Below are 26,245 nucleotides of genomic sequence, written 5' to 3'. Positions count from 1 at the left end.
CTCAGTATTTGTCACCTGTTAGATCCCGATCTTTTTTTATTTTCTCTTTTATTCATTCTTGAATTACAAACATGAAAGCACATCCTTTGAAGGCAACTGATGAGATTATGGTTGCACCTGATGAAATGGAAGTAAAAGTTTGACTCCAATCAGTTACTTGACATTATGTGTTTTAAAGAGTATGGTATGGTGCGTCTTTTTATTAAAAAAGGGTTTTGTCCTCCCATTAGTGCATATTAGTTTACTTACAAGTAAATGTAATGACTTTGATTTATGAATAAAATATGGCAATAAAGATTATTAATGTTACATGTTTGTCAGACCACTGATTTGTTGTCATACTGAATTATAACAGATCTCACTCACCCTAGGGTAAGGTTTTTATGTTCTTTTCCCTTTTTGAATCAATTGAATTGCTATTATCCTGCTTCAAACAAATTTTAGACAGATTGAGTATAGTATGATCTTGAAAACACATCAATATCGTTAATTTATTCATTATCATTTCTTCATTAAAATGGGAATTCTGAATTACTACTGAATTTTAAAAATCATACAGAATCATTATCTATCATTGAAAATATTTATTTAGAATTGTAGCATCGACATTTCTATTTCTACATTACTGTTTTGCTTTAGCAGTGCACAAAACAGTATGTCTGGTGAGGTCTCTTTAAATGTCAACAAAATGAGGTCGTTCCACTCCACTGTGCTTTTCAATCGAATTGACGTATTAATCGAAGTGTCCAGCTCAGCGAGCTGCATGTTATGAGTGAACGGGCAACAGAAGTTACCTCTTATTTGCAGCGTTCATCTCGGAGTTTGGTGTGCAACATTTTAATATAGAAGATGGGTTGATGCCCAAGTGAGAGAACCACGGCCTGTATAATTAAATTTAAGCTAATTGATCAGATATTATTGGTGGAATTTGGATGCTGCATGGGGTTCTCCAACAGGCAAAACCTGACTGCATAGCGCCGAAGTAAGTGCCTATATCCTTACAGGAAATAACTTTTAATTTAAGTAGTCTACTTTCAGCACTCCTGTAATCTTGATGGTCGAGTTCAGCCAGACATGGGCAGTATTTTAATTAAATGTATTTGAAATGGGTATTTAATTTTATTTTTTTTGTAATCTGAATTTTGCAGGATTAGAAAAAATCAAATGTAGTTTGTAACAAAATACATTGAGGGATTATATTTAGAGTATTTCAAATACTTAAAAAAAAAGATGTATTTTTTTCTCAAAATAGCCAAATTTCATCACTCCGTTAAATATACTACCTATATAACCATGACCGCTATGCTTATCATAATCACTTGCTGGTCTTTTGGGCCCCCACTCGACTTTAAGGCACCTAATCCTAACCATAATCCTTGACTGATGCCTTCCAGGCAGTGCTGCCTTGAAGTCAACAGTGGGGGCCCAAAAGTCCATAGAAAGGCCAGAATCTGGTTTTGTTGGTAATTATTATTTTAATTTTTGCTGTTTCTTGTTGCCTAGGGGTTACTTAATATGAACAGGGAAAATGTCCGGTGATATCCCTTGGGCAATTCCCTATATTCAGCTCTAAAGTTGACCTAAATAGCGATTTGTCCATAAAAATGTCAATTTCATTACCCTTTTGGAAGGACAGAATTAAATGTAAACCCATTTTTATTTTTTCTTGCAGTAGTATGTCACATTGTGACCAATTTAGTGTATTTGGTGTTAAATCCAACTTGTCTCTTTTACGATCCCCTCTGGACATGTTTGAAGTTGGAAAAAATGAAAAGAAAAGTCAACAGAGGGAGCCAAAAGGATCAACTTGGGGTGTAAGCCCAATTTTCGTTTGTGTCAATTTTATGTCACCCTGTAGACAACTTAAAAGCCTCAGATCTGTCCTCTCTGTTTTATCATCCCCTTAGAATGAAAAGTTGAAAAAAAAAAAAAGTAACTTCAGGAGCTTGAATTGTCAGGTGTCAAGTGCTACAAGACTAAAATTTGAAAACGATACAGATAAGATACTGAGGGAGAATATTAGGACGGACCCCATATGACCATGACCTTTGACCCCATGACCTTGAGTACCTAATAGCTGATGTTCATTCTCACTACAGGACAGTATTAAAACCACTTAATGAATTTGACATGAGGATGTATGTAAGAATGGAGTGTTTTCCATCAAGTTAATTAATTCTGTATATCGGGACACCAGGATGTTATTCTGTTTGTCCCCATGTTGCCAGTCATGTATGTAGGCAATAGGCATGCATTTATAGCACAAAAAAGGAAATTCAGTTCAGATTCAAAAAAGAGGCTGTTCAATTTGTTGTACTACTTTCATTGGTTACGGAAAATATGGTGGGTAATTTGCCTTGTTACAGTTGATTCCACTGTTGCAAAGCCTGCTTGTTGTCAGTTCAATCACTGTTTACATTTCTATGGGACGGTGATTATTTTTTACCAGATCTACTTCATAGCAGCCCCAAAGCCTCCTGCCAGCCAATCAGAAAATAGTATTTATTGTCTCTTGAATACGTTTCCAATAATATGCCTTAGTTTGTTTTAAACGTTGGTATACCATGATTATTGTATGGGTATTTCTGTATTTTCAAATTACTAATTAGTTGTATTATAATGAAATACATTTTTCACATCAGTATTTTATTTTGTTACATTTCATGAGCCAGTATTTGTAGTTTGTAACAAAATAGTTTTTGATGTATTTGTGCCTACCGCTGACTTCAGCTATGTTCATTTATGAATTTTGTGATACGCATAGTTTTCCGTTTTAACAACAGCCTTATTTCGTCCTTATTCACTTACAAAGCTTCACCCTGCTGTTCTACTGAAAACACCCTTTCACAGAAAAATAATCTCATGAAATAACTGCTTTGTTTTTTGCTCACACTTGAGCTCTCTTTGAATTAGTTAACCCTCCAAAAGGATCTGCTGGCCAAGATGGACCTGGATGTGATGAATATGTTTGCCGTTGCGCTGGGGACCATGGCGATTCCTCTCCTGCTTTTCATGGCTTCTTTTCTCCTATGGCCATCTTCTCTCATCAAAGTGTACTACTGGTGAGCAAATTTCTTTATGTTGTAGCAACACATGAATCTGGCATCATAGAGTAAGAAAACATATTGTTTATTTACCTGGTTATTTGATATTTCTGGGGTATTCAATGTATGTGGTTTAGTAACAAACCTGAGTAAGTTCCAATATAAAAGGACATTCCAATATAAAAGTCCTATCACTTTATTCTCCAATCAAAACAAAACCGTACGGTTCTTCTATTAGGACGTTCACCTAGCCTGGGTGAACCCAGACATACCTGTTAGCAAATCTGAATTTGCTCTGCAGGTTTGTCTGGGTTCACCCAGGCTAATGTTTAGGCTACCACTTCCCATGAGTTAAGTTATTGCTAAAATATGTTCTTGGAATACCCCTCATATGGACCCTTTCAAGAGAGTTCCATTATCAGCATCATAGTTGGCCCCACAAGACTTCCTTTTTAACATTCCATATGTTAGAGGAAGTAGATTGGGGCCCAAATAGAACGTTCAAGCATTGTTTTTGTTTTTATTGATGAAAGGGTCTATACACCCATTCTTCTCAGGTACTGGAGGCGGACTCTGGGTCTGCAGGTGCGCTATGCTGACTGTGGTGGGTACCGGTTCTGCTTCTCCTACAGAGGGAGACCAGGACACAGGCCCTCCATTCTCATGCTGCATGGCTTCTCTGCCCACAAGGACACATGGCTGTCTTTGGTTAAGGTGAAGGATTCAAACTGGTGACACCTCAAAGTGTTTTTTTCCCCCTAATAGATGTAGTCAAACATTTAGTCATAGTCATACATTTAAAGATTTTGTTTACCGGTAAAAGTTTCAGAATATCTGGGACCAGTGTGTGTATATTTTTTTTTGTTCTCTTTTGATCTGAAAAAGTCTCATATCCATTTAGCTTCCCATTGGTCCACAACGCCGTTGATGTATATGTTATGGAGTTTGTTGAATGTTTTGATCAGCACACGTGTAGCAGAGGTCACAAGCATCTGGACAGTATGCATGTTGACAGGACAGGATTTAATAAAAGTAAATAAGTATAAGTAAGTAAGTATATAACTCTTTTGATCCCGTGAGGGAAATTTGGTCTCTGCATTTATCCCAATCCGTGAATTAGTGAAACACACTCAGCACACAGTGAGGTGAAGCACACACTAATCCCAGCCGGCAACCCTCCGGTTACAAGTCTGAAGCGCTAACCAGTAGGCCATGGCTGCCCCTAATGTGTCACTATGTCTGTTCTGTGTGTGCAGTATCTGCCTAAACATCTACACATACTTTGTGTGGACATGCCAGGCCATGAGGGTACCACTCGCACTAATAAAGAGGATTACTCCATCCAAGGTCAAGTTAGGAGAATACGGCAGGTAGGCCTCGTCTGATATGTATACCAAAGAGTAGAAAATGATTGCAATAATGCACACTCAAAATTGGAATTAGAAATAGACATTTTCCATTACCTGTAGGTTTCCACATACAAGGAATTTGCATACAAGGAACATAAGCACTCGAACAGCACAGACCACTGTGATAAAATAGTATACTTTATGAAATATATTAGAGTTTCACAGCATAGGCATCTTTTTGTATCAGTAATTTTGTATTTTACTTCAATTATAGAGTATTACAACTCTGATTCTTTTGTTGCAGTTTGTGGAATGCATTCGACTAAACAGGAAGCCATTCCATTTAGTAGGCACTTCAATGGGTGGGAATGTGGCAGGGGTGTATGCAGCCACATACCCTGCTGACGTCTGCAGCATCACCCTCATCTGTCCAGCTGGTCAGTTACTGTGTCATTGTCAAGTGCTTGACAATATTTTTTTATCACTTACTTATCTAACGTAGTGGGCTGGGTCAAGTCACAAGTCAACAATTGTGAACTGTCAGCTGTGTTTTCCTTGACAGGCATTAAGTACCCATGTGAGACCAAATTTGACAACCACTTGCAGGACCTTGAGGAAAGCCACTACACGCTTAACATCCCCCTTATCCCCACCAACCCCGAGGAGATGGAGGACATGCTCAAGCTCTGCTCTCACGTCAGATTCAAAGTCCCCCAGCAGGTGGAGCCTCTTTGTCAACTACTGAACTAGTAGCTCAAGTCAAGCTGAAGTCAAGATTAAAACTAAATACAGTCCTCTAAATGACAAAATCCAGCGTGCTAGAGTGTGCTAATGGACTCTGTCATAATGTGGAGTTACTTTGTGTTTCATAATAAGTTTCTTCATATTTGATTTGTTTTTGCATCAGATCCTTCAAGGATTAGTGGATGTGAGAACTCCCCACAATGATTTTTATCAAGAGGGTTAGTATTGTTTGTCCATTTTATTCAGCAATTTCACTTATGATCACTGTTTGATGGTGTATCTGTATTTTTCCCTACATCACAACAGAGTTATTCCATTCTATAACAGAATATTCCATCCTATAATATTGTCTCCCAGCATTACCAGTAGCAGTGAATTGCATACTCATGTCCAGGTATAATTGAAACTGATGTCAAAAGGCTTAAATGTTGTAAATCTTATTGCAGTGTTTATGGAACTTGTGGCAGAAAGCTCACGATTAGCCTTACATGAACATATGCACCTAATCACATCACCTTTACAAGTCATATGGGGTAAACAAGACCAGGTAGGCCTAAATGTCTGAAGTATTTGAAATGCATTTAAATGGAATTATGCATTACTATTTATCCATAAATTCCTTGCATTAAACTATGTGTAATTAATTAAATTAAATTATAATGCTCACTGTTTTAGATTGTAGATGTTTCGGGGGCCACAGTGATTGCTGAGACTTTGCCCGGGTGTCAAGTGGACTTGCTAGACAATTGTGGCCATTCTGTGGTGATGGAGCGACCACGCAGAACAGCCAAGCTCATGCTGGACTTCATTATCACTCAGCAGAACATAAGAAGTGAAAGCAATAAGAAGAAATGCTGACCAACTCAGTGAATATGTGTTTTATGTGTTATCTGTGGTTTATTTACTTCCAAAGTAGACCTAACAATCCTTTTGTTAAAAAGAAATCTAATGATTTACAGCACCTGCTGTACAGGTGTTGACCTTGTAAAGGTAGATAGGCCTATTAAAGATAATTCATTGCAGTTTTACTTTGCTTTGTGACATGAATTATTGCTGCTCACTCCAAATCAAAGGGAGGCTGCAGTGATTTCCAGCTGGGCTCTGCCATTAAAAATAGATGTTCTTGAATTTCCCCTTGGGGATCAATAAAGTATCTATCTATCTATCTAAAAAAAGGCACACTGCAGGCTAGGCTACTAATGCACAGACCTAGTAATAGCCTACATTTAAAAAGAAAAGCATGTTTTCTGCTGAACGTTCAATGAAGATACAAACTAGAATGCAATGTTAACTAAATGTTTGTCCTGTTATATTATGGCGGTTATATTAGCATGGTCATTTAATTTAGGGAGTCGCAGTGACACCATGTGACTATAGGTAAACACGGAACTGTAATACCCAGCCTGAACACTGCATCATCTGAAGCTAGCGGGTCGGGCAATCAAGAAATTGCCCTGCGTAAAAGGCTATTGTTAAAACCTACTTGCCGATGAAAAAAAATATTTTATGCCTTTGAGGAGCAAACCGTGCATATAGGTAAGATGAAAGTTGTTTGTGATATAAGCTACGTGTAATACGAACAGTGTACATGATAGGAACAAATAGGGAAAGTGTTTTGAGAATGCTAAACGAGGTTATGGTTATGGCTAGCTAGCTAGATGGATTTTGCTATTTCTCTTAGCTTTGCTGTCTACGTTGCTTATGTTACACCATTAGCCCAGAGCTTTAAGTTTTGGCTTAATAGGAAACCAGTTAACGATAGCAAAAATAGTTACGGTAACGTTATATCTGAATACAAAAATGTTAAATGTTTGGTTAGCGTATAACGTTAACGTTACCATCACCGACACCGATAGAAGCCAGGGTCAATGCGAGGTTCTTTGGCCTTAACGTTATAGGTTAACGTTAGATACATCTCATAACTTGGGTACTGCTGCTCACATAATGCGCACCATTACAAATGAACCTTTAGAAGTGATTCACAACATTAAGAAATTGATGACTCATGGACGGTTAATATTGCTTCGTAGGCTAACGTCACTAGGATTTAACTCTAGGCCATTTGACTGTCTAAAGGCATACTGCTTACAGGTAAACATAACTGAGAAGACGTCACGCTCGCTAGGCATCCTGAGAACATCACATTATTTCAATGGAGAATGGAGACTGGGATTATATGGTAGGTAAAGTATAGGGCCATGTGCAGACAAACACTATAAATAGTATCAATACATTCCCCAGAAAGATCCTATCATCTATTTTCCTAATAGTCCTTTGTGTGTTTTACTTGTTTTTATCTGCATAACTGCATAATGGTAATTTCTAAATAGGTGATGGCACAGAAATGATGGTATACATTTACAATTCTTGAGGAAAATCTCACAGTGGTATGTTTTTTTTCTTCTCCTTATTTGTCTGTTCTTTAGATGACCAAACCAGTCACCTTAAATGTTGGTGGGCACCTCTACACCACCACCATGTCCACCCTTCAGCGCTACCCAGACTCCATGTTGGGTGCCATGTTTTGTGGAGACCTACCCACAACACGAGACTCCCAAGGAAACTACTTCATTGATCGTGATGGGACCCTCTTTCATTACATCCTGAACTTCTTGCGCACGTCAGAACTCACCCTCCCCATCGACTTCATGAAGACAGACCTCCTCCGCAAAGAAGCAGACTTCTACCAGATAGAGCCTTTGATTCAATCTCTGAACAATCCCAAGCCCCTTAACCCGGTGGACACCTTCGAACAGGTGGGCTGTGTCTTCAGAATTAGGCTATGTCCTAGTTGTGGATGTTTTTGAACTGTAAAAAGTAAGGGTATAACTGTACACAGAAATCACGGTTTCGTACGTAAGTCACAGTTAGGTTCATTTTTAGTACAGTAAGCCTGTAAGTACTGCTAGCCGAACATTCATTAACAATATTGCTGATGCTCAACATATAATCAGGAATAGTATTTTGAAAAGATGTCAAATGTTTTTTGGTGTTAATGAACTGGTTCACTACTTAATATGTTTGTGTGGAATTCGAATTTGAAACATGGTCCACATACAAAAAAAAGCCTACTGTTTAAGACTGCATTTGCTACATTCGGTAGATATCTGTATTGTACCTAAACGGTTCAGTACAAATACGTGTACCTTTACACTTCAAGTAAAAAGCATATGAAGGTATCCAAAGAAGGTTATAGATAGTACAGAGAGAATGAAGATGTGAAGGCCTAGTCATGTATTGTCATATTGCCCTCCAGAATTATTGGCAGCCCTGGTAAAGTTGACTAAAAACAGATATAGAAATTCATCTTTTGGTGATTTATTGTAATCTCACAAAGAAAACAATGAGGAAAATACAACCTTGATACAACAAAAAAAATAATTCAACCTTTCCTTATTGTTTTCATTGTGAGATTACAATAAATCACCAAAAGATTATTTTTTATTTTATTATACCTATTTTTAGTCAAATTTTACCAGGGGTGCCAATAATTCTGGAGGGCACTGTATGGCAATACATGACTAGGCTTTCACATCTTCATTCTCTCTGTACTAGCTATAACCTTCTTTGGCGGGGCACTGTATGTGTCTGTACTGATATATCATTTTTATTCTCTTTTGTCCAGATAACCAAGCCAGCCACCTTAAATGTTGGTGGTCACCTCTACACCACCACCATGTCCACCCTTCAGCGATATCCAGACTCCATGTTGGGCGGCATGTTTCGTGGAGACCTGCCCACAACAAGAGACGCGCAAGGCAACTACTTCATTGATCGTGATGGGACACTTTTTCGCTATATCCTGAACTTCTTGCGCACGTCTGAGCTCATCCTCCCTGTCAACTTCAGAGAGATGGACCTCCTACGCAAAGAGGCTGATTTCTACCAGATTGAGCCTCTGATTCAGGCTCTAAACGATCCCAGGCCACTCTACTCTTTGGACACCTATGAACAGGTGGATTGTGCCTTTAGATTTACATTTTTATTGGGGTTCTTCTTAGAGCACTTTTAAGCAAAAAAAAAAAAAAAGAAGTGATTATTTCTGAAGAATGTTCTAGATGGCACAAACAATTGTAGCTGTGACAGTCTTGCCAGCTATAGTTTACATGTTTCTTCCCTCTGTCTTCTGCTGTTAAAATTCTTGAAGAGGAGTTTATGATGGCATGTCTTTCTTATTCTGTTTTTGTCTGTTCTCTAGATGATCAAACCAGTCACCTTAAATGTTGGTGGGCACCTCTACACCACCACCTTGTCCACCCTTCAGCGCTTCCCAGACTCCATGTTGGGTGCCATGTTCCGTGGAGACCTGCCCACAACACGAGACGTGCAAGGCAATTACTTCATCGATCGTGACGGGACACTTTTTCGGTTCATACTGAATTTCCTGCGCACGTCAGAGCTCACCCGCCCTGTCGACTTCACAGAGATGGATCTCCTGCGTAAAGAGGCAGACTTCTACCAGATTGAGCCTTTGATTCAGGCTCTAAACGATCCCAGGCCTCCCTACCCGTTGGACACCTTTGAACAGGTGGTGGAGCTGTCCAGCACGCGCAAGCTATCAAAGTACTCAAACCCCGTGGCAGTGATCATCACACAGCTCACCATCACCACCAAGGTCCATTCCCTGTTGGAGGGCATCTCCAACAACTTCACCAAGTGGAACAAGCACATGATGGACACTCGAGACTGCCAGGTGTCCTTCACCTTTGGACCATGTGACTACCACCAAGAGGTGTCCCTCAGGGTTCACCTCATGGACTACATCACGAAGCAAGGCTTCATCATCAGAAACACACGCGTGCATCACATGAGTGAACGGGCCAATGAGAACACGGTGGAGCATAACTGGACTTTCTGCAGACCGGCATACAAAGTAGAGGACTAATTTCGCCTTGACAGCGGGGAAACAAGGAAGTCCGTATAAGCTATCATGGAAGCTATTTGTGTTTAATTGTATATGTTATTGATGGACCAGAGTTGCTTCAGGGGTGGTTGGGTAGAAGATGATTCCAAATAAAACACTATCTGTTGTTTGGATGTTTGGACATGCACCATGTGATAAGGCATTGGAAGCTGTTAACTGATATCACATGTATCCAGAATTACAGCGTTTCCAAACCATTGGACCCTCTACTTTTCCTGGCATTCCCTGCTCTTTTGTGTAATAAGTGGTGATCAGTTAAAGGGGAAATCCGGCGAGTTTTCACAAAGATCTCCGTTTCTCAAGGTCATCGAGTACTGTCAGTACGAAACAAAAAGAAAAACAATTGTTTTTACCTAGCTCCAGCCAGGCAGCTACAGCCTACACTCTGGCGGTATGAACATGGGTGCTCACGGACATGCCCACATAGTGTAGTGCTGTAGTTGTCTGGCTGCATCAGCTGCTGGTTGTAGCAACTTGAGCTAGGTAAAAAATGATTGTTTTCATTTTGTTTTGTACCAACAGTACTCGGTGACCTCGAGAAACGGAGATCTATGTGAAAACTCGCCGGATTTCTCCTTTAAATATGATGAGTTGAAAAAAGAACCAAGAGAGGGGTCCAGAGAGAACCTTTTCTTGTTATGTTGTACAGAAGCTGATTTTAAATATCTCTTATAGACCCTCACCCTATCGTTTTACCAGAGCTACTGTACCTGGTTATTCCGAGCTAGGTAAGGCCTTCAAAGCACATGAAATGCAGTGTTGGATCATGTTTTTATTTTATTTTAAATATATATATTTTTTTGTGACACCTATGCTTAAACAGCAACATGGAATGGTTTTGTCTTTGTCAGACTGTGTAAAAAGAATTGTTAGAAAGTATATCATGCAATGTAAAAGGAGTATTGCATATTGGCTACATGTACCCATAGCACTTCTATTGAAATAAATTAAAAGAGATTTGTCACAACTCATCAGATTGTTAATAGCAGTTTTATAGCATGTTTTAATCTTCAGACATGTTGATACTACATAATGTGGCACATACACAGAATTAAAGGTAGGGCTCAGATTCTAATCCCGAACAGTACGTTTCTTATCATGGTCCTCAAGTTTTTTTTACCGTAAAAGAGAAAAATAGAGACTTGGACGGGGTCAAAAAAAAATATTTCAGCAAATCAACATTTTGGACGCTTTGTGTCCAGAGTGCAGAAGGCAGGGGTGTAATTTCCCTTTGAGTTCAAACATCAACATCCTTTGTCCCGAAATGCAGACATTGCCTTTAAATGATAAATGGTGACGAGCTGAAGAGGACCACTGACTGATTTCAACATGAGAGAGTTCTAGTCACATGGAAACACTAGATGTAGATGGGGAGTGCCTGAATGGAGTAACTTAGCTATAAGCTCCATCAAATACAGTCACTGCAGATCAGTACAATAAGCACAATCGGCAAGGTTTAGCACTTGTGTTTGCAGTGAAACCTTTGTGAGGTAAACCGATCTACACTTCATCAATGTATGAAAAAGCTTTGCTTTGCTTTGAGTCATTCGAAGAGTCCTCTAAGTTTACACCTAGAGGCTGGAGCAACTGCATTTGCTTTATTATGACTAGGGAGAAAGTTCTCATAATCCTTTCCAACTGTCTATCTGCCAAAATTAGGTTTTAATGTTCAGAATGTCTTAATGTTCAGAATTTGGGAACACTAGATATTGTTATATTTAAACAATGCTATTAGTTCTTGTCCTTGACAACAAAATAAAGCTAAAGGCTGGAACCTTACTTGAATTATACCTCAGTAATTTTCCATTATTCTGTAAGTGGTAATTTTCTGTTCTTATCAGAAATATTTAGGAATTACACAATCACCTACCTCTCAGATTTGGTATGCTCTATTGTTGTCCCATACTGTATGGATGTGCTTGATAAAGAAGTCAGACGGTGGTCACAGCTAGCTACATCCACCTCTTTTCATCAAATACAAAAGTTTTGACATAGTTAGGGAAATGTGCATGCATGGCATGTATTTCTGTAGAGATCTGGATCCTAATGGGCTGAACAAACTTGATTACAGAAACTGGACGAAACCATCAAGAATATGCCCCCCCCTCTGTATTGGTAAACTCTGCAGTCTTGGCCAATAAGGACACAGGTCGCCATTTTCTGTTATGTCAGGCAGGAAGCACAGTCGTAGAGGGCATGGCATGAGTGAACAGCAGCATGACAACAAGTTATGACAGTAATATTTTGACAATTTTCCTTCTAAATTAAATACGTAGACATGTTTCGTAGGAGTCGAAACTTGAAATATGTTCTCAGTCTTGTGCCGGGCAAACGACGATTAGGAACATATAGATTCCTACCCATCTTTTTCTGCATTGGAGGAATAATGGAGTGGATCATGATAAACGTGAGAATTGGAAAAGAAACGTTTTGTAAGTATTAAAGTGCTGCATTTAACAGAGTGCCTACCACAGCCTTAACTTTAATGTTACTGAAATATAACGTTAATTAACGTTAACTACGGGAGCTAATGCTCATTTAACAGACTGATGCTAACTTCAAAGTTGATCTGAAGATGCTTAGCACTAACATGTAGGGCAGCTTCTGTGTCCCTTTGATATTAGTTAGCCCTATAGCGATATCTGTTTAATGTGTTGAAGAAGAAACATTTGGAACCGCGTATAAAACCTCTTTGTAGCAAACTAAAAGTAGTAGCCTACCCACAGCAGCAGTTTAGTTGTATGCCTAACAGTTACTAGAGGTAAGCCTAGACACCTGCTTACCTTGTGAAACAAAGTTGTCTTTAGGTTTTGATCAGAATCTCATAACGAAGAACATCTCTTGTGCATTTTTTCTGTAAACAATATGCTGGCCCAAGGCCAATCATGCAAGGAAGACAGACCATCTAGCATGATAATATTGAGCTGACCCACAAGAGTGTTCTAAATCTATTGGTGGTCTCATTCTTTCAGAAATATTTAAGTAAAGAAAGAGGGATACTACTTTTATTTCAAGGGTCCATGTGCCTTCTGTTTTGTTAATTCTTGTTCATAGTATTTGAACTAACTAAACTCTTTACTGTAGATATACATACAGCTAAATCAGTGTATTTTTTTCTATAATACAGTGCCTGTGACAAGAAAATGACTACATCTTAACAGATTGTTCTTTTTTCATCAGATGATGTCTACAGAAGAAAGCAATCAGAAAGGGCTTATCAAGGGAAGAATGACGAGGGAGTTACAGCAGACCCTGCATCGGTTGAAAAGCACTGAGGCCATTGTTGCATCCATGACATGCTTTGCACAGACTCTGGATTGACTAGAGGACTTGCCTTTGATATCGGGTCTCTGTACCATGACACATTCATTTGTTCGTTGCTGTGGATTATATTTATTTTGAATGAACTTTAAGTCATGGTCTCGTGTCCTGTTTTGTACAAAGTTAGCAGCCAAATGGATTGATTTGTGTTAACTGTTCACCTTATTGTCTGCCAGTGGCTGTCTTCAGTGCAGTTTTAATATTTGAGCCTGAATGAAGGATGATGGGGAACTTAACACTGGGAATCAGCCATTTTAAAGAAATTAAATGGTTGTGTCTGTCTTTGTGTGCATTTTACTGACCGGTGTCTTGCAGGTATGGAAGGAGGTGATGCGAGGTAAAAGCACTTGATAGTCCCTGATCTTCTGGTCTCTCTCGGGTCAGTGTGTTAACCTTCACCTTTTAGATCTGCCTCTAAAATTGACATTTCTATAGCCTTGAAATATGAATGAATATATATATATATATATATATTTCAAAATTGATTTAAGAAATAGGCCTGTGTTTATGTTGGCTGAAAGAAAGTCTTGTTGAAGCAGTATTATGTCAGGACACAACAAAGAGGTAATTTGGCTTAAGAGTTCGTAGGTATGATTTCTAGTTTACTTGAGTTCATACATCTACTCTAAACTTACACCAGCGAAGCTGCATCTGATTCTGCAATTCTGCATTGTAAAACCAAGACAGGAGTAGACATTTCTTAAGGCACTTCAAGTTTTATTTAACATGACCCAAGTTATAGAGCCCCTCTTAGCATACACGTGTCACCTCAACAATAAAAACCCAACCTAAATGAAACCTAAATGATATGTCCTCTCAGGGAAGCCACAGTATTGGTAAAATTATGGTTACAATAATAAAAAAAAATGTAAAAGCAAAAGATACAGTTCTGTGGATTGTCTTAGTGCGTAACAGTATTAAAAAAAAAAAGATCCACATCAAATGCTTCTGGACAGATGTTGAGGCCTCTGTTGTCAAGTAAATAACAGACGCAGTTCCATACTGGCAGATCAGTTGTCCATATCAGTAACCATCCCAGGCCACACCACAAAGACACTGGAAATAAACTTATACAGGAGTGTCTTGCCAAAGATTAGTAGTTGCTATTTCAAGTTATAAAATCACCTGCTTATACACATGCTATTTGAACATATAGCACATAATGCAATGACTAATACTTGTAAATCAACATGCTTACTTTCAATGCCATATTTTAATAACTGAAAAAGAGAAGTCTTCCAATTTCAATCATGTTATCACACTGTGACCATTTTCAGCTTTTATTCCCTCAAATTAATACTTACGTTGACACTGATCCTACCTAGAGATCAGAGTAGAGGAGAGTTACTGTCTCTCCTCCCCACTGTGTCACCTGACCACTAGTATAGTCCGAATGGTAGAGATCGTAGGCAAATGAAGCTCTGTGGGTGCTTGGCCAAGTCAACAGGGTTGTTTTCCAGTCGAATCTCTTCCAAGTTGTACCTGATGTAGTGTGTGTTGTTGCCCTTACAGAATGTCTCATCAGTCACAGACGCTATGTTGTTGTTCTGCAGCCCAAGAGAAATGGCTCAAAGTCAGACGAATTACTATAATCACTTCATTAAAGGTGCAGTCAGCAATCGTACGCGATTTCAAGCCCATCACATTTTTTTTGTCATATTCAGCAATCATCTTGTCACAACTAGCTGCAAATTCCGTGAGTACACTGTAAAAAACCTAGTCTCTGCAGGTAGCCCAGGCTCCGAAAACTGGAAACAAACAAAGTGGGCACAGCCTGTCTCCTAAACAAAAACGAAAGCCTGCGTGGACTTTCTCTGGGAATATTCAAGGGAGGGGTGAGCTACCTCTCTGATGTGTTTCGTTTGGTCCTTGGTTAAAATATAATGTACAAAGAGTCTGTTAATAAATAAACTTCCTGTGCAATCGCTACCCTTTAAGGCAGACTTAGTCTAAACTGTGAGTAGGGGCCATAGAACGATACAGAGTAAGTTGATGATGATCTCACCTGTAGATGCACAATGTGCAGAGACTCTGGCAGTGGTGGGACTGCTTCAAGTTCATTATTGGCCAAATAGAGGTATGCCAGTTTGGTCAGTTTCTGCATGTTAGAAAGTGTATGGTTATTTGGATTTTTTGTTACACTCATCAGATTTATGGATTTATATCCTCACCTCTAGAGGAACAGGTGAACTTACCTTAAAAGCTGTTGCCTTTACACCTTTTGTCTTCAGTAAATTGAAATTGGCATTGAATACAGAGAGTTTTGCTGGTAACATGGGCAACTTGGTTAGTCTGTTTTGAGACAGTGTGAGCTCTTCTAGGTTATCAAGCTTTGAGAACGCGCCATCATCGATGTCGGAGATGAGATTGCCCGTCAAGTCGATTCTCCTCAGAGTAGCTGCAGTTGAGAGAACAAAAAAACATGTTTTGATATAGGAAAAGACTGACTTAAACTGATCATTGTTGTTATCTTTGGCATGTTTGAGGTTGTATAGGATTATTGGTCACCAATATCAGCAAAGTCTTTATTTGTTATCTTGGTGATCTTGTTGTAGCGTGCATACAGATATGCAGTTTCCTTCGGCAGCGCAGGCACGCTGGTCAAGTCAGGACTGACCTCTTCACAGTACACTGATCCAGTCAGGCATACACAGAGCAGGCAAGTGGGAAGCTCTAAAGTCAAGTAAATTAATGATAAAGTGAAAAACATCAAAGCTAGACTCTCTTAGAAGAAGACAAGCTCTTGTTAATACCCTGTCATGCTAACGAGTATTATGTTCAACTTGTTCAGTGTTATAGGAGGTTACACAGTTTCAATGATGTAGTGGATCACGAAAAATTTAATTTGTAATATAACTGGACATTCAATCCCCATGCTATTATCAGTTCATATTGAATTGGTCTCCTGGAAGCCCAGGAGTTGACAGCCAAGTCTTTTTTTAGTAGGAGCTCTTATTCATTCATGTTTTTTTTTTTATACACAGTCCATTTAATAATTTCCGAGACTGCAAATTTGATGGAATGATTTAAATGACGAATTCTGCTTATATTGTTAACACCAGTGATTAAACTTAAAGTAGAAGCAGAACTGAGACATACCCTCATCTCTTTTGGGACCTGCATCGGAGCCACGGTCCAGATCACCTGGGCTGTCATAGTCTGTTGCTGTCACAACCTTTTTCTGTTTAATATGATCAGAGGAAATGGAGTATGCTTTACCTTCAGGACATTTGATCTATTAGAAAATGCTGCCCCCTGAATATGCACTGCAGTATTGATATTTAAATATTGATTTAAATGATTAATTAATGTAATTTAAAAGTACCGTAGTTATTTAAAATATATATTTATATGTAGATCTTAAATGAGCCATTAAGTGAATTAAGTCAGCATAATTATAAGCTTTCCCCTTTGGTAATCAGTCCTTGTGATTTTGTCCCCATATGTTTCCACACTGGATGCTTTGCTGACTTTTTCCATCTTTGCTGCTGCAGACTTTTATGTGAATAATCATGTGATGCTCAATTCAGTTTAACACAACAGCCAAAACAGACAGGTCACACCAAAACCAAAAGCACAGCTTTGTAGCATATGGTCATATGTTTCTTTTATTGTCAAAATTGTAGCATATTATAGTTGTTTTTGTATTTTCCCCTACTAAGTCCAGTGTTTTTTACACGGAATTTACATTGTTTTTAAAGTTCAGTACAAATAACTGCAATAGCCCATATATCATACATGAAGAAAATAAAACATAAAAATCACCTTTGGTTTTTTAGCTTCCATGAGTCTGTTGTTGAACAGTAGTTCTTCCTTGTTTGTCCTGATAACCACATCTTTGCGCTGATGGGGCTTCAGAGCATTTTCCGTTGCAAACAGCTGGGAAGTGCACAGAAATATAACGGAGAAAAACAAGAGCTTCAGGTCCATTATCGGCAATAATTGCTGTGACTGTGAGGAGACAGGACCGTGCCGCAGCTCTGAGCGAAATGAGAACCTCCTAACAGGTTCCCTGGACCAAAACAGTTGAGTAACCGATTACGAAAGTAGTCTTAACCCCCTGTGTGCTGTCTTCTCTGAAACGTGCCGACAAGATTGCACAAATAATGAAGCTGTGGGGGTTTTGTCTGGCAGCATATAGGCCAAATGCAAGACTCATATTACTGCTGTGGAATTTTACAAGAAAGGTCTATGACTCCTTGTTTTAGGACTGAGTGCCTCAGTTTTAATATGCTCAAATCATGAAAATGTGGTGTGACACTGCCACGTTTTTGTTTTTGTACAAGTATTATGAGGTATATAGAGGTTCATGTCAGGACATAAGAGTTTGGGTGCCATGTGCCCCCTTCTGAAACTACTGCTAGCATAGTGGAAATATTGATGCAAGAATGTGACATTTTGATTATGCATAGACAATACAGAAGGGAAATATCCAAGTGAAAAGACTGGAGACTGGAAGTTTGCAGTGGAAATGTAGAACGGAGTCAAACAGGAAATTATCATTTGGACAGGAATTTTGGACTGAATATGTTTGTGCTGAGTGAAGTTGGGAGGTTGAAAAGGAGAAATAAATGAGATGATTTTGTTCTGGTTTCCACTTTAGAGAGATTTTTTTTTTTTTTCATTTTTATGATAGGCAGTTCTAGTGTAAATTTTGATAATGTTTGATGAAGCTCAGTTTACGTGAACACATTCCAAACCACAGATCTACTTTTTATATTTATATAAGAGAACCATATATGAAAAGTTATAACATTTATGTAAAACTCTTATATTAGGGTGAAATGCATTTCGGTGTGGAGCTTTCTGAGAATTTCCTAGCTTTGAGAGACACCCACCCCCACCCCCTTCCTCCCCCACCTCCTCATCCTCAGTGAGTCACACTGGAAACGGCTGTGTGTGCTACTTGCCATACTTTCCATAGTAGTAAAAGTATAATACAATTTCAGCTAAAATGTCTGCGATAGAAAATGCAAACATGGCATCCACCAAATGTGTTTCACATTTGCTTTTACTGTGGCTTTATGGATGAACTTGGTGGCCTCTCAGGGACTGAAGAATATCACTTAATAGTTTAAACAGAAGGCACTGTCTCATCATGGATGGCTTAAGTATTAAACAAAAAAATAATAAAATCACAGGAACAAATCATGAAAACATCCCAAAGTCTCAGCCTGACATTAGTCAAGGCGGGGGACAACTCACATTCTCACTAGCTGAACTATTTCTTGATGTTATCACTACTTTATGTCTGCAAAACACACACACAATCATACCCCTCCAGAGAAAGAGTTGTAGACTGCCAAAATACAAGCATTCGCTAAACATAGACACCAATAATACTGCAGATGGGTCCTTTCTTACACATATTGGATGCTTTCAGGTGTATTCTCATACCAGCAGCTGTGTGCTGCAGCCATAATCCAGTCATAGTCCCACATAAATGTTTTAGCAGATGTTTCAAAGTATTTGAAAGCCAAACTTGACTAGGCATGTATTTAACTATATCTGAATACAACAATATTATTGTTTGAGGACAATAGCAGTCTGGCAGATAGACATTTTGCTTTTTTGGCCAAGGGGGAAAAAAATAAAGCACACATGTTAAATCTGTCTGCATCTGAAATATCACTAAAGCACATTTTGAACAAATTCCTTTAGAGCTGGCCAACTACCCGGAGGAAGTGTTTAGCATAGTTAAACCCTCAGTTTTGTCTGTATTTGGTACAACCTTTTGGACAGGCTTCAGCCGAAATGGTCTACCCATGGTTCAGAAGCGTGTTGTTTTTGCAAATAGGAGGAAGGTGTTACGACCCCTATTTGTTTTGGATATACTTATTCATTATATTACTGAACACGACACCTCTTTCTGTCTCAGCACATACATACTAGAGCCACTTCAGCTTGGTGTTTGAAGATGAAAGTATTACAATTCCATTTTTTTAAGATTTTATAGGAATAACGTGTGCTGAGTTTAATATCACCTCAAATACACTGCAGCATGTCATAGCCACCACAATCATCTCCAGAGATGGAGTGGAGGCTAAACACAAGTAAACACAGTTTACCCACCTCTGAAATTTCAGAAATAGTTTATTTACCTCTTATTAGACTCTCAAGAGTTTATTCACCTTTAACATTTAAAAATGACACTGTTTTAACCACATTCATCAACACTCTAGGCACCATTTAATACCACTGGTATAAACATTGGACAATAACCTCCACCATCCGCTTTGGTCAGGCCAGAGCCCTTATTAGACATTCTCTGGTCAGGCCTTCCAACAATCCAACGGCTTTGTAAATTGTATAATGCTTCCCCCTAGAGGAATGTATATGAATTACTATCTATGGTTAATTTCAATTAGCCAGTCTCCAATGTCAGGGATGGCATATGATTAGGAATAGCTGTCAGATGTTTCCCTGATGAAGTCCTATCTCTGTGAGCTACCAGATATATATAAAAAAAAAACATTGCATTTACATTAGGACTTATGTATGTAGTCTAGGTGCACGTATGGGTGGCTGGCTTGAAATCATACAAACACATTGTTTATGAAAAGGCATGCATAGAATTTGTTAACTTGTGTCTGTGTCAAGCCAGATATGGGATGCTCCTCTGCCCCAGTAGTCGGTCTGAGCATGATCAGAACGCACTGTTTGAGCTTGGACTTCTGTTGACCAAATCTGCGGGTTGAAACCTTTACTCAGGACGTCTGTCCTAGGCCTAGAGAATAATATACAAATTAACTGAAATTATAGCTTTTGAATATGACATTTTATTATAAATACAGAAAATAGTTCATTTCAAGGTGTAAAATAATGTCATGACTGCATTGCACAGTAACAATACACCATCACATGCCATGAAATAACTAAACATTAGGTAAGAAAAAAAAAAGGAAAAACACTACATCCTACGATTTCAAAACATCAAATGCAATAAGATTTCTTGTGCTTAAAACATGTCAACAAAAATGAAAAAAAAAAAAAAAAAATGTAGGCCTAACCTATAGGCCCATTAACTTGAAACAGCCATTATGTTAAATGACTCTGAGGGACTTGTTCGTCCGATTCTGAGTCCATTCTTGCAGCTGACGAAGTCCGTCGAGTCCAAATGAGCTGGTTTTGGTGGAGTTGATTCATAAAGAACACAAATGGATCCGTCTTCTCCTATGCGATATGAAACCTCATATGGGTCGACCCACAGCGTTAATTCACTAGGAAGTAAAGAGAAAAGTTGCTCGACGGTGAGCCCAACGGTGCAAGCCGCTCTGCCGATCACTGGGTCCATTTTATGATTGATTCGGATGCATCTGTAACCAGATCCTTTGCAAGGCGCTTGGGGAAACCAGTGATGTTGATAGTGATCTGAAATGTGTGACACTGACCGTTAGATTTTAGCACAATATGGTTTGTTTGTTAGCCACGTCCATAGACATAAGACCTATCCTATAATGATATTTTCCCTCCAGAGATTTCCTACTTACCGCCCAGAGCTTCCTCCAGCGCCAAACTGAACTGCTCCAACTGGTATTCTGATAGTAATCTAGTGGTTCTTAGCAAGCTGGCGATAAAGCCCGAAGCAGCTGAAACTTCCGTTTTCATTTTTCCCTCAAATATTTCTCATCGGGTGTTAAGATACCCTGTTGACCTGTAACGTTTAAAATAGTCCAAGGTGTTAGAAAATAGAAAAAAACTACATGAATTACCTCTGTGTAAACCAAAGTAGAAGTGGCCTGCTGCGGGCCAAATGACACTCATACCTTTTCCTTTTGTCCACTTTGATTGTAGATCGGAGTATCGCCAGTCTTGTTGATGGAGTTATCTAAATGTATTAGATTGCTAAAGCGGTAAAAAAAATGACGTTCTTTTATAGTAAGATTTAAAAAATAACCCGCGCGTTTCAGGAAATAAAAACAACTTCTGCACTCGATGGGCTTTTCCAGTGTTAAGAACCTTGGCTGGTAAACATTTGGCAACGTCACAAAGCCTATCACGCTACGTCATGTAGGACAACGTCATAATAGTGATTCTAATGCACACGCCCTCCAGGCTGTTTACCTATGACAAGGGGGGGCTGACACATATGGAGCTTACACTAAAAAACGACACTAGCAATATCAAAAACGACATAGGCTAGTTAAACGATTGGATATCTACATTATATACCTAATCTACATCTAGGCCCGGCATCTTAAATAAATGAAATAAATGTACAGCAAACGAAAACACAATTTAAGAATCACTGTTCTCTGAACTCTATAATAGATAGATAGATACTTTATTGATCCCTAGGGGAAATTCAAGAATGTGTTTGTTTGCCTGTCCAAACGTGGCTTTTAGATTTTCAGGATACATTTTAGTGATTCTGTGAAGTGTGCAGGTGTTTGGAGTTAGAGAGGAGCAGTAAGCCTTATTAACCAGGGAAGAGAGCTTGACCTTTGAGATGTGTAGTGGCAGGTTGTTGTTGTTTAATCAGAGCATAGGGTTGGAGTCCTTGTGGTCTGTTAGAAATGAGTGAATTTCCATTAGAAGGCAGATTGCCTCTAGGCCTGCATTTCAGCTACTCTTATTATGACCGCTGCACAGCGAAGCGTCATAGGTTTAGTGAGTTTTTTTCTTCCGTTTTTATATGTTTCATTTTTGTCTTCCTTCAGTAATTTTGTGTCAACGATTCCTTGGACACTGAAAGACCGGGGTGCACGAAACTTGGTGGGCATGTAGCCCCGCAAGGATGACATGGAACCATTGTTTTTCGTTTTGATCCGTTGCCGCCCCCCCGCCAGACTGGACCCCCGAAAGGAGGGTAGGGCAGACAGTTTTCTGTAAAATATAGCAAGAACCGTAGGGCCTAGGAGGACCACATTTTTTTGTATGTTGCGCCACCTAGATAAAAATGAAAAAGCAAAAATGAGGTGCTGTAATCACAGGTATCTCTGGCTGACATGGTCAAAACTGCACGGAATTGGAGGTGTATCATTATTACCCTCTGAATGCATGCCAAGTTTCGTGGAATTCTGTTCATGGGGGGCCATACAATAAATTAATTTATTGGTATATTTAGTGACTGTACACCAACTGGCCTGTAGATAGCTGGACACAGTTTTCTGTGAATATCTCGAGAACCGTAGGGCCTAGGATGACCAATTTGTTTCGTATTTTGGCCTCCAGGGGCCATGTCAACCCATCCCATATCCACTCATTTGATGTATAATGCCACCTATTTAAAAATGAAAAAGCATGCTATGTTTTCTGGAATTCTGTTCATGGGGGACCATACAATAAATTAATATATGTGTACATTTAGTGTACACTACACAGGCACACACACACACTCATGAACACATGCAAACAGACACATAAAGATACATAAAGCACACACATGCAGGCACACACACATAAAACACACACACACACACATACACGCATAAATAAATGCACACACACAGGTACGCACACACTCACACATATGCACGCATGCACATACACACACACATAAACACATATACGCAAAAAACATATACGCAAAAAACACACACACACACAGTAGACATGCAGGCATACACAGGCTCTTTTGCGGAGAGAATGTGCAGGACTGAGCGGCTGTCATAGTACCGCTTTGCGCTACATCTAGTTGATACATCTTTGACAATTAACATCTTTGTTAATTAATTTGGTCTTAAGGGTGTCCGTCATCCAACATAGCAATAAAACAGCATGGAAGCAAAACTGTATAGTAGCATAGCTTATCTAAATCTGTATGAATTGACCATCAAAGTTAAGATGATTACACAGGCACCATGATTGTCTAAAATCTTCTCTGATGTTCACTCTTGGGTAGAAGGAAGCTGGTGGCTTCATTGTACATCAAGTCCCTGTGGGGTCAATTGAAGATTTGATTTTAAGAGAGATGAATACAGTCTATAAACCTAATATAGCAGCTTATCAATGTAGCTCAGGTAAAGACATGGATTGGTGGAGTCCAGGTCACATGTTGTTTTGCCGTCACACCTGTGTAAGTATTATATTGACAGTGATATAAATCAGCCTTGAGCGATCACAGGCAGTCTCTAGATATTGTTCAACTCTTAGTATACAGTAGGCTATCATCCCGTTCACATTAGATGTCTGAGAGGCAGGACATCTAATGTTGTCCTGCTGTCCGTAAATCTTAATAACACCATTGTGGTGATTAAAAGATTGAAAAAGTGTAAATAGAGTAAATAATGAAGGAAGAAATAAAGATCACATAATTTTTGCTTTTTCAATCACATTATGTATAGAGTCGGTGGACGGGCTTAACATAATGACGGCAGAGTTGCGACGGTTCTGTGTGAATTCCCTGCTACTTGAAAACAAAGAAGATGGATGCTGCTGCTGGCGAACAGCGCCACTTGAGTTAAACTTTTTTTAAGTTGCCAAAAGTTTGATCAACTAGCCAACTAGCTCTGCTGGCGGGAAAACGCATGGGACTCGTGAGTTGTAGCGCTATCCTATTGCGTGCGCTCGATGGTGTTTTATGCCCCCAACGTCGTCTTCCAGGCAGCGCTGCCATCGCTGACTTAAAGGCACCTAATCCTAAACCTAACCCCAACCCTAACCTTAACCCATGCCTAACCTAGTGCCTTCCAGGCAACGCTGCCTTGAAGACAACGTTGGGGGCATAAAATACCAATAAACATTGCGTGCAGAGGTAATTTGAAAGACAACCGTTTATCCCGCCCCTCAGATTGAGCACTGCCAATGGTGAGTTCCCAGACCCTACATCTTGATGTGGGTCTGGCTCGTCAGGCTAGGGGTCATGTGGGGTTTGTAAATTCCCTACCTCCAAAGTGGGGAATGACAGAAAAATTTGAGAACCACTGCTTTAAGTGAGTGTTGTAGGCTACTTTGAGAGCAAAGATTAAGTAGTTCAAATTCCTTGTTTGTTTATGCAAACCTGGCCAATAAAGCTGATTCTGAAAACCTATTTAGCAAGCAGAAATGTCCCAGCTCGGTGTTTAGGATGCATCGTAGACAGGTTATCTTTCATGGTTTCATGTTATCTTCCATTAGCAAACCATTGCGTTAGCGAACATTAGCATTGTGGCTAACTAACTCAGCTCCTGTCAGTATGGTCAGTATGGTGAAAATCATCCTACCCTTATTAGACATTCTCTGCTGTAAACTACTCTTGTGTTGTCCTTGTAGGAAGTAAGTAACAAGTTTATTAACAAGACAGTGCACCATCTGGTGGACAAACTATGTAACAGCAATACTGGAAATGCAAAAATCAATATTCGGTTTTCCTTCATTTGTAATTATTGCGTGTGTGTGTGTATGTGTGCAACAAGTCTTGCTGATGCTAGCACTTACCAGCCGTCTTGAACTGACACTCAACTGTTTAAAAACAGCACTCACTGATGCACTTATTCTTACTGTACTCTACCGTTTTTAAATTGTCCTAAAATTGTTGAGAGAATTGCTTTAAAACTTGACTGTTACCATGTTGTTAGTCGCTTTGGTTAAAAATGCGTCAGACAAATGTAATGTAATGTAATGTGTGCGTGCGTGTGTGTGTGTGTGTGCGTGCGTGTGTGCATGCATGTGTGTTTATGTGTGCGTGTCTGTACATGTGGATGTGTGTGTGTGTGCATGCGTGTGTATCTGTGTGTGTGGATGTGAGTGTCTGTGCATGCGTGTTTGTTTATGTGTGTGTGTGTGTGTGTTTGTTTGCGAGAAAGAGTGTGTGTGAGACAGTATCATCCTCTTCGCTCAACACCACCATAAAGGCTGATGGGTGTACAGTCACTAAATGTACACATAAATTAATTTATTTTATAGCCCCCATGGATGAAATTCCACAAAACTTGGCATATCCCCAGAGGATGTCAGGTTAATCATACACATGAAATTTGGTGCAGTTCAGTACATCTCATCTGAAGATAAGGACTATTAAAGCAGTATAATTATGTATGGTTAGGGCTAAGTTGATGCCCATAAAACATACCATAAAAAAATGTCTTCCTCGGTGCCACAGTTCAGTTAGTTATTTAGGAAAAACTGTATTTTTTGGGTTTTGGGGGCCCAGTGTGGCCCCCAAAACCATAAAAAAAAAAAAATGGAGCTACTGTACATGCCCACCAAGTTTCATGTGCCCCAGTGTTTCAGTGTCCCGTGTATCGTTGACCAAAATTTTCAGGAAGGTGACGGGGGAAAAAAAAAAACGTATCCCTATATGACCGCTACGCTAGCGGTGGTCATAATAATACGAGCACAGATGCGTGTAGGCTATACAATGCTTTACTAAAACTTTTTTGGTTCTCAAACTTTTTCTGTCATTCCCCACTTTGGAGGTGGCACAATCTTCATCCACAATGTAGTCATAAATGTTGACTTTTAGACTTAAGTTGTGCAGCTGACTACATTTCTGTGCTAGTACTCTGTAGATGGCAGCTGTTAAGCAAGATGAAAATATACTCCAGAATTGAAGAGTGAAATTAGCTCATCAATAACAGGTTGAGTAGCCCAATGCTTAGTCGGGAGGCAATGTTGGGTAGACCACTGGTTTGTGGGGAGGCACACAGGTATATGACACCTCCAGGTACTTGTATGTTCCATAACATGGGTCACCCCAACCCCCAGAAGTGCGGTCCAGGTCACAGGTTGTTTTGCCTTCACACCTGGGGAAATATTGTATTTCAAATTGCACCATTATAGAGCAGGGATACTGTTACATCATTCTCATCCTGTGTATAGTACTATGATGGTGCTATATTATCACAACCTTACCAGTTGGATACTATCGTCATTGCATTGGAATGGTCACAGTTCACATTGGATAGTATGTGACCAGGTAGGGCTGCAGAACAGATTTGGTA

General features: G+C 39.3%; 6 protein-coding genes and 1 long non-coding RNA gene across 11 annotated transcripts in view; 4 read left to right on the top strand and 3 right to left on the bottom strand.

Moving 5' to 3' along the window:
- The window catches only part of slmapb (sarcolemma associated protein b), a 13,047-nt gene extending 12,738 nt beyond the window's left edge, over nucleotides 1-309 (top strand). For all 3 annotated transcript variants that reach the window (XR_006033076.1, XM_042099606.1, XM_042099605.1), the window contains one exon: nucleotides 1-309. This exon is cut by the window's left edge. The gene's annotated coding sequence lies outside the window, so the exon portion shown is untranslated.
- Nucleotides 310-921: 612 nt separating this feature from the next.
- Nucleotides 922-6,122, top strand: abhd6b (abhydrolase domain containing 6, acylglycerol lipase b). The gene is made up of 9 exons (XM_042098317.1): nucleotides 922-982; nucleotides 2,899-3,062; nucleotides 3,602-3,758; nucleotides 4,301-4,414; nucleotides 4,698-4,830; nucleotides 4,956-5,113; nucleotides 5,301-5,355; nucleotides 5,584-5,684; nucleotides 5,813-6,122. Exons 2-9 carry the CDS (start codon nucleotides 2,944-2,946, stop codon nucleotides 5,993-5,995), a joined length of 1,020 nt encoding a protein of 339 aa, XP_041954251.1. The 5' UTR covers nucleotides 922-982; nucleotides 2,899-2,943; the 3' UTR covers nucleotides 5,996-6,122.
- A 397-nt stretch (nucleotides 6,123-6,519) lies between these two features.
- kctd6b (potassium channel tetramerization domain containing 6b) lies at nucleotides 6,520-11,032 on the top strand. 3 transcript variants are annotated; one of them, XM_042098951.1, is made up of 5 exons: nucleotides 6,520-6,673; nucleotides 7,229-7,316; nucleotides 7,564-7,893; nucleotides 8,763-9,092; nucleotides 9,336-11,032. In XM_042098951.1, exons 2-5 carry the CDS (start codon nucleotides 7,290-7,292, stop codon nucleotides 10,020-10,022), a joined length of 1,374 nt encoding a protein of 457 aa, XP_041954885.1. In that variant the 5' UTR covers nucleotides 6,520-6,673; nucleotides 7,229-7,289; the 3' UTR covers nucleotides 10,023-11,032. The 3 variants fall into 3 exon arrangements, with proteins under 3 accessions (XP_041954885.1, XP_041954886.1, XP_041954887.1); XM_042098952.1 differs by having other exon boundaries at nucleotides 7,214-7,316; XM_042098953.1 differs by lacking the exon at nucleotides 7,229-7,316.
- Nucleotides 11,033-12,216: 1,184 nt separating this feature from the next.
- On the top strand, nucleotides 12,217-13,664 carry LOC121713925 (small integral membrane protein 4). Its single transcript, XM_042098982.1, has 2 exons — nucleotides 12,217-12,493; nucleotides 13,242-13,664. The coding sequence occupies exons 1-2, from the start codon at nucleotides 12,340-12,342 to the stop codon at nucleotides 13,334-13,336; spliced, it is 249 nt and encodes an 82-aa protein (XP_041954916.1). The 5' UTR covers nucleotides 12,217-12,339; the 3' UTR covers nucleotides 13,337-13,664.
- Nucleotides 13,665-14,082: 418 nt separating this feature from the next.
- On the bottom strand, nucleotides 14,083-17,395 carry ognb (osteoglycin, paralog b). Its single transcript, XM_042098981.1, has 6 exons — nucleotides 17,148-17,395; nucleotides 16,482-16,563; nucleotides 15,891-16,055; nucleotides 15,578-15,780; nucleotides 15,388-15,480; nucleotides 14,083-14,929 (listed from the first exon to the last, which is right to left on the bottom strand). Exons 1-6 carry the CDS (start codon nucleotides 17,310-17,312, stop codon nucleotides 14,762-14,764), a joined length of 876 nt encoding a protein of 291 aa, XP_041954915.1. The 5' UTR covers nucleotides 17,313-17,395; the 3' UTR covers nucleotides 14,083-14,761.
- Nucleotides 17,396-19,413: 2,018 nt separating this feature from the next.
- On the bottom strand, nucleotides 19,414-19,578 carry LOC121713350. The gene is made up of 2 exons (XR_006032801.1): nucleotides 19,545-19,578; nucleotides 19,414-19,496 (listed from the first exon to the last, which is right to left on the bottom strand). It is a non-coding gene; the product is annotated as an uncharacterized LOC121713350 (long non-coding RNA).
- A 563-nt stretch (nucleotides 19,579-20,141) lies between these two features.
- si:dkey-42i9.4 (uncharacterized protein LOC492503 homolog) lies at nucleotides 20,142-21,366 on the bottom strand. The gene is made up of 3 exons (XM_042097888.1): nucleotides 21,149-21,366; nucleotides 20,873-21,036; nucleotides 20,142-20,753 (listed from the first exon to the last, which is right to left on the bottom strand). The coding sequence occupies exons 2-3, from the start codon at nucleotides 20,988-20,990 to the stop codon at nucleotides 20,404-20,406; spliced, it is 468 nt and encodes a 155-aa protein (XP_041953822.1). The 5' UTR covers nucleotides 20,991-21,036; nucleotides 21,149-21,366; the 3' UTR covers nucleotides 20,142-20,403.
- Nucleotides 21,367-26,245: the final 4,879 nt, after the last annotated feature.

Source organism: Alosa sapidissima, chromosome 7 (assembly GCF_018492685.1).
Source record: "Alosa sapidissima isolate fAloSap1 chromosome 7, fAloSap1.pri, whole genome shotgun sequence".
NCBI lineage: Eukaryota > Metazoa > Chordata > Actinopteri > Clupeiformes > Clupeidae > Alosa > Alosa sapidissima.
The sequence above is the reverse complement of the archived record's forward strand: the minus strand, read 5'-3'. Positions and strand labels throughout refer to the sequence as shown.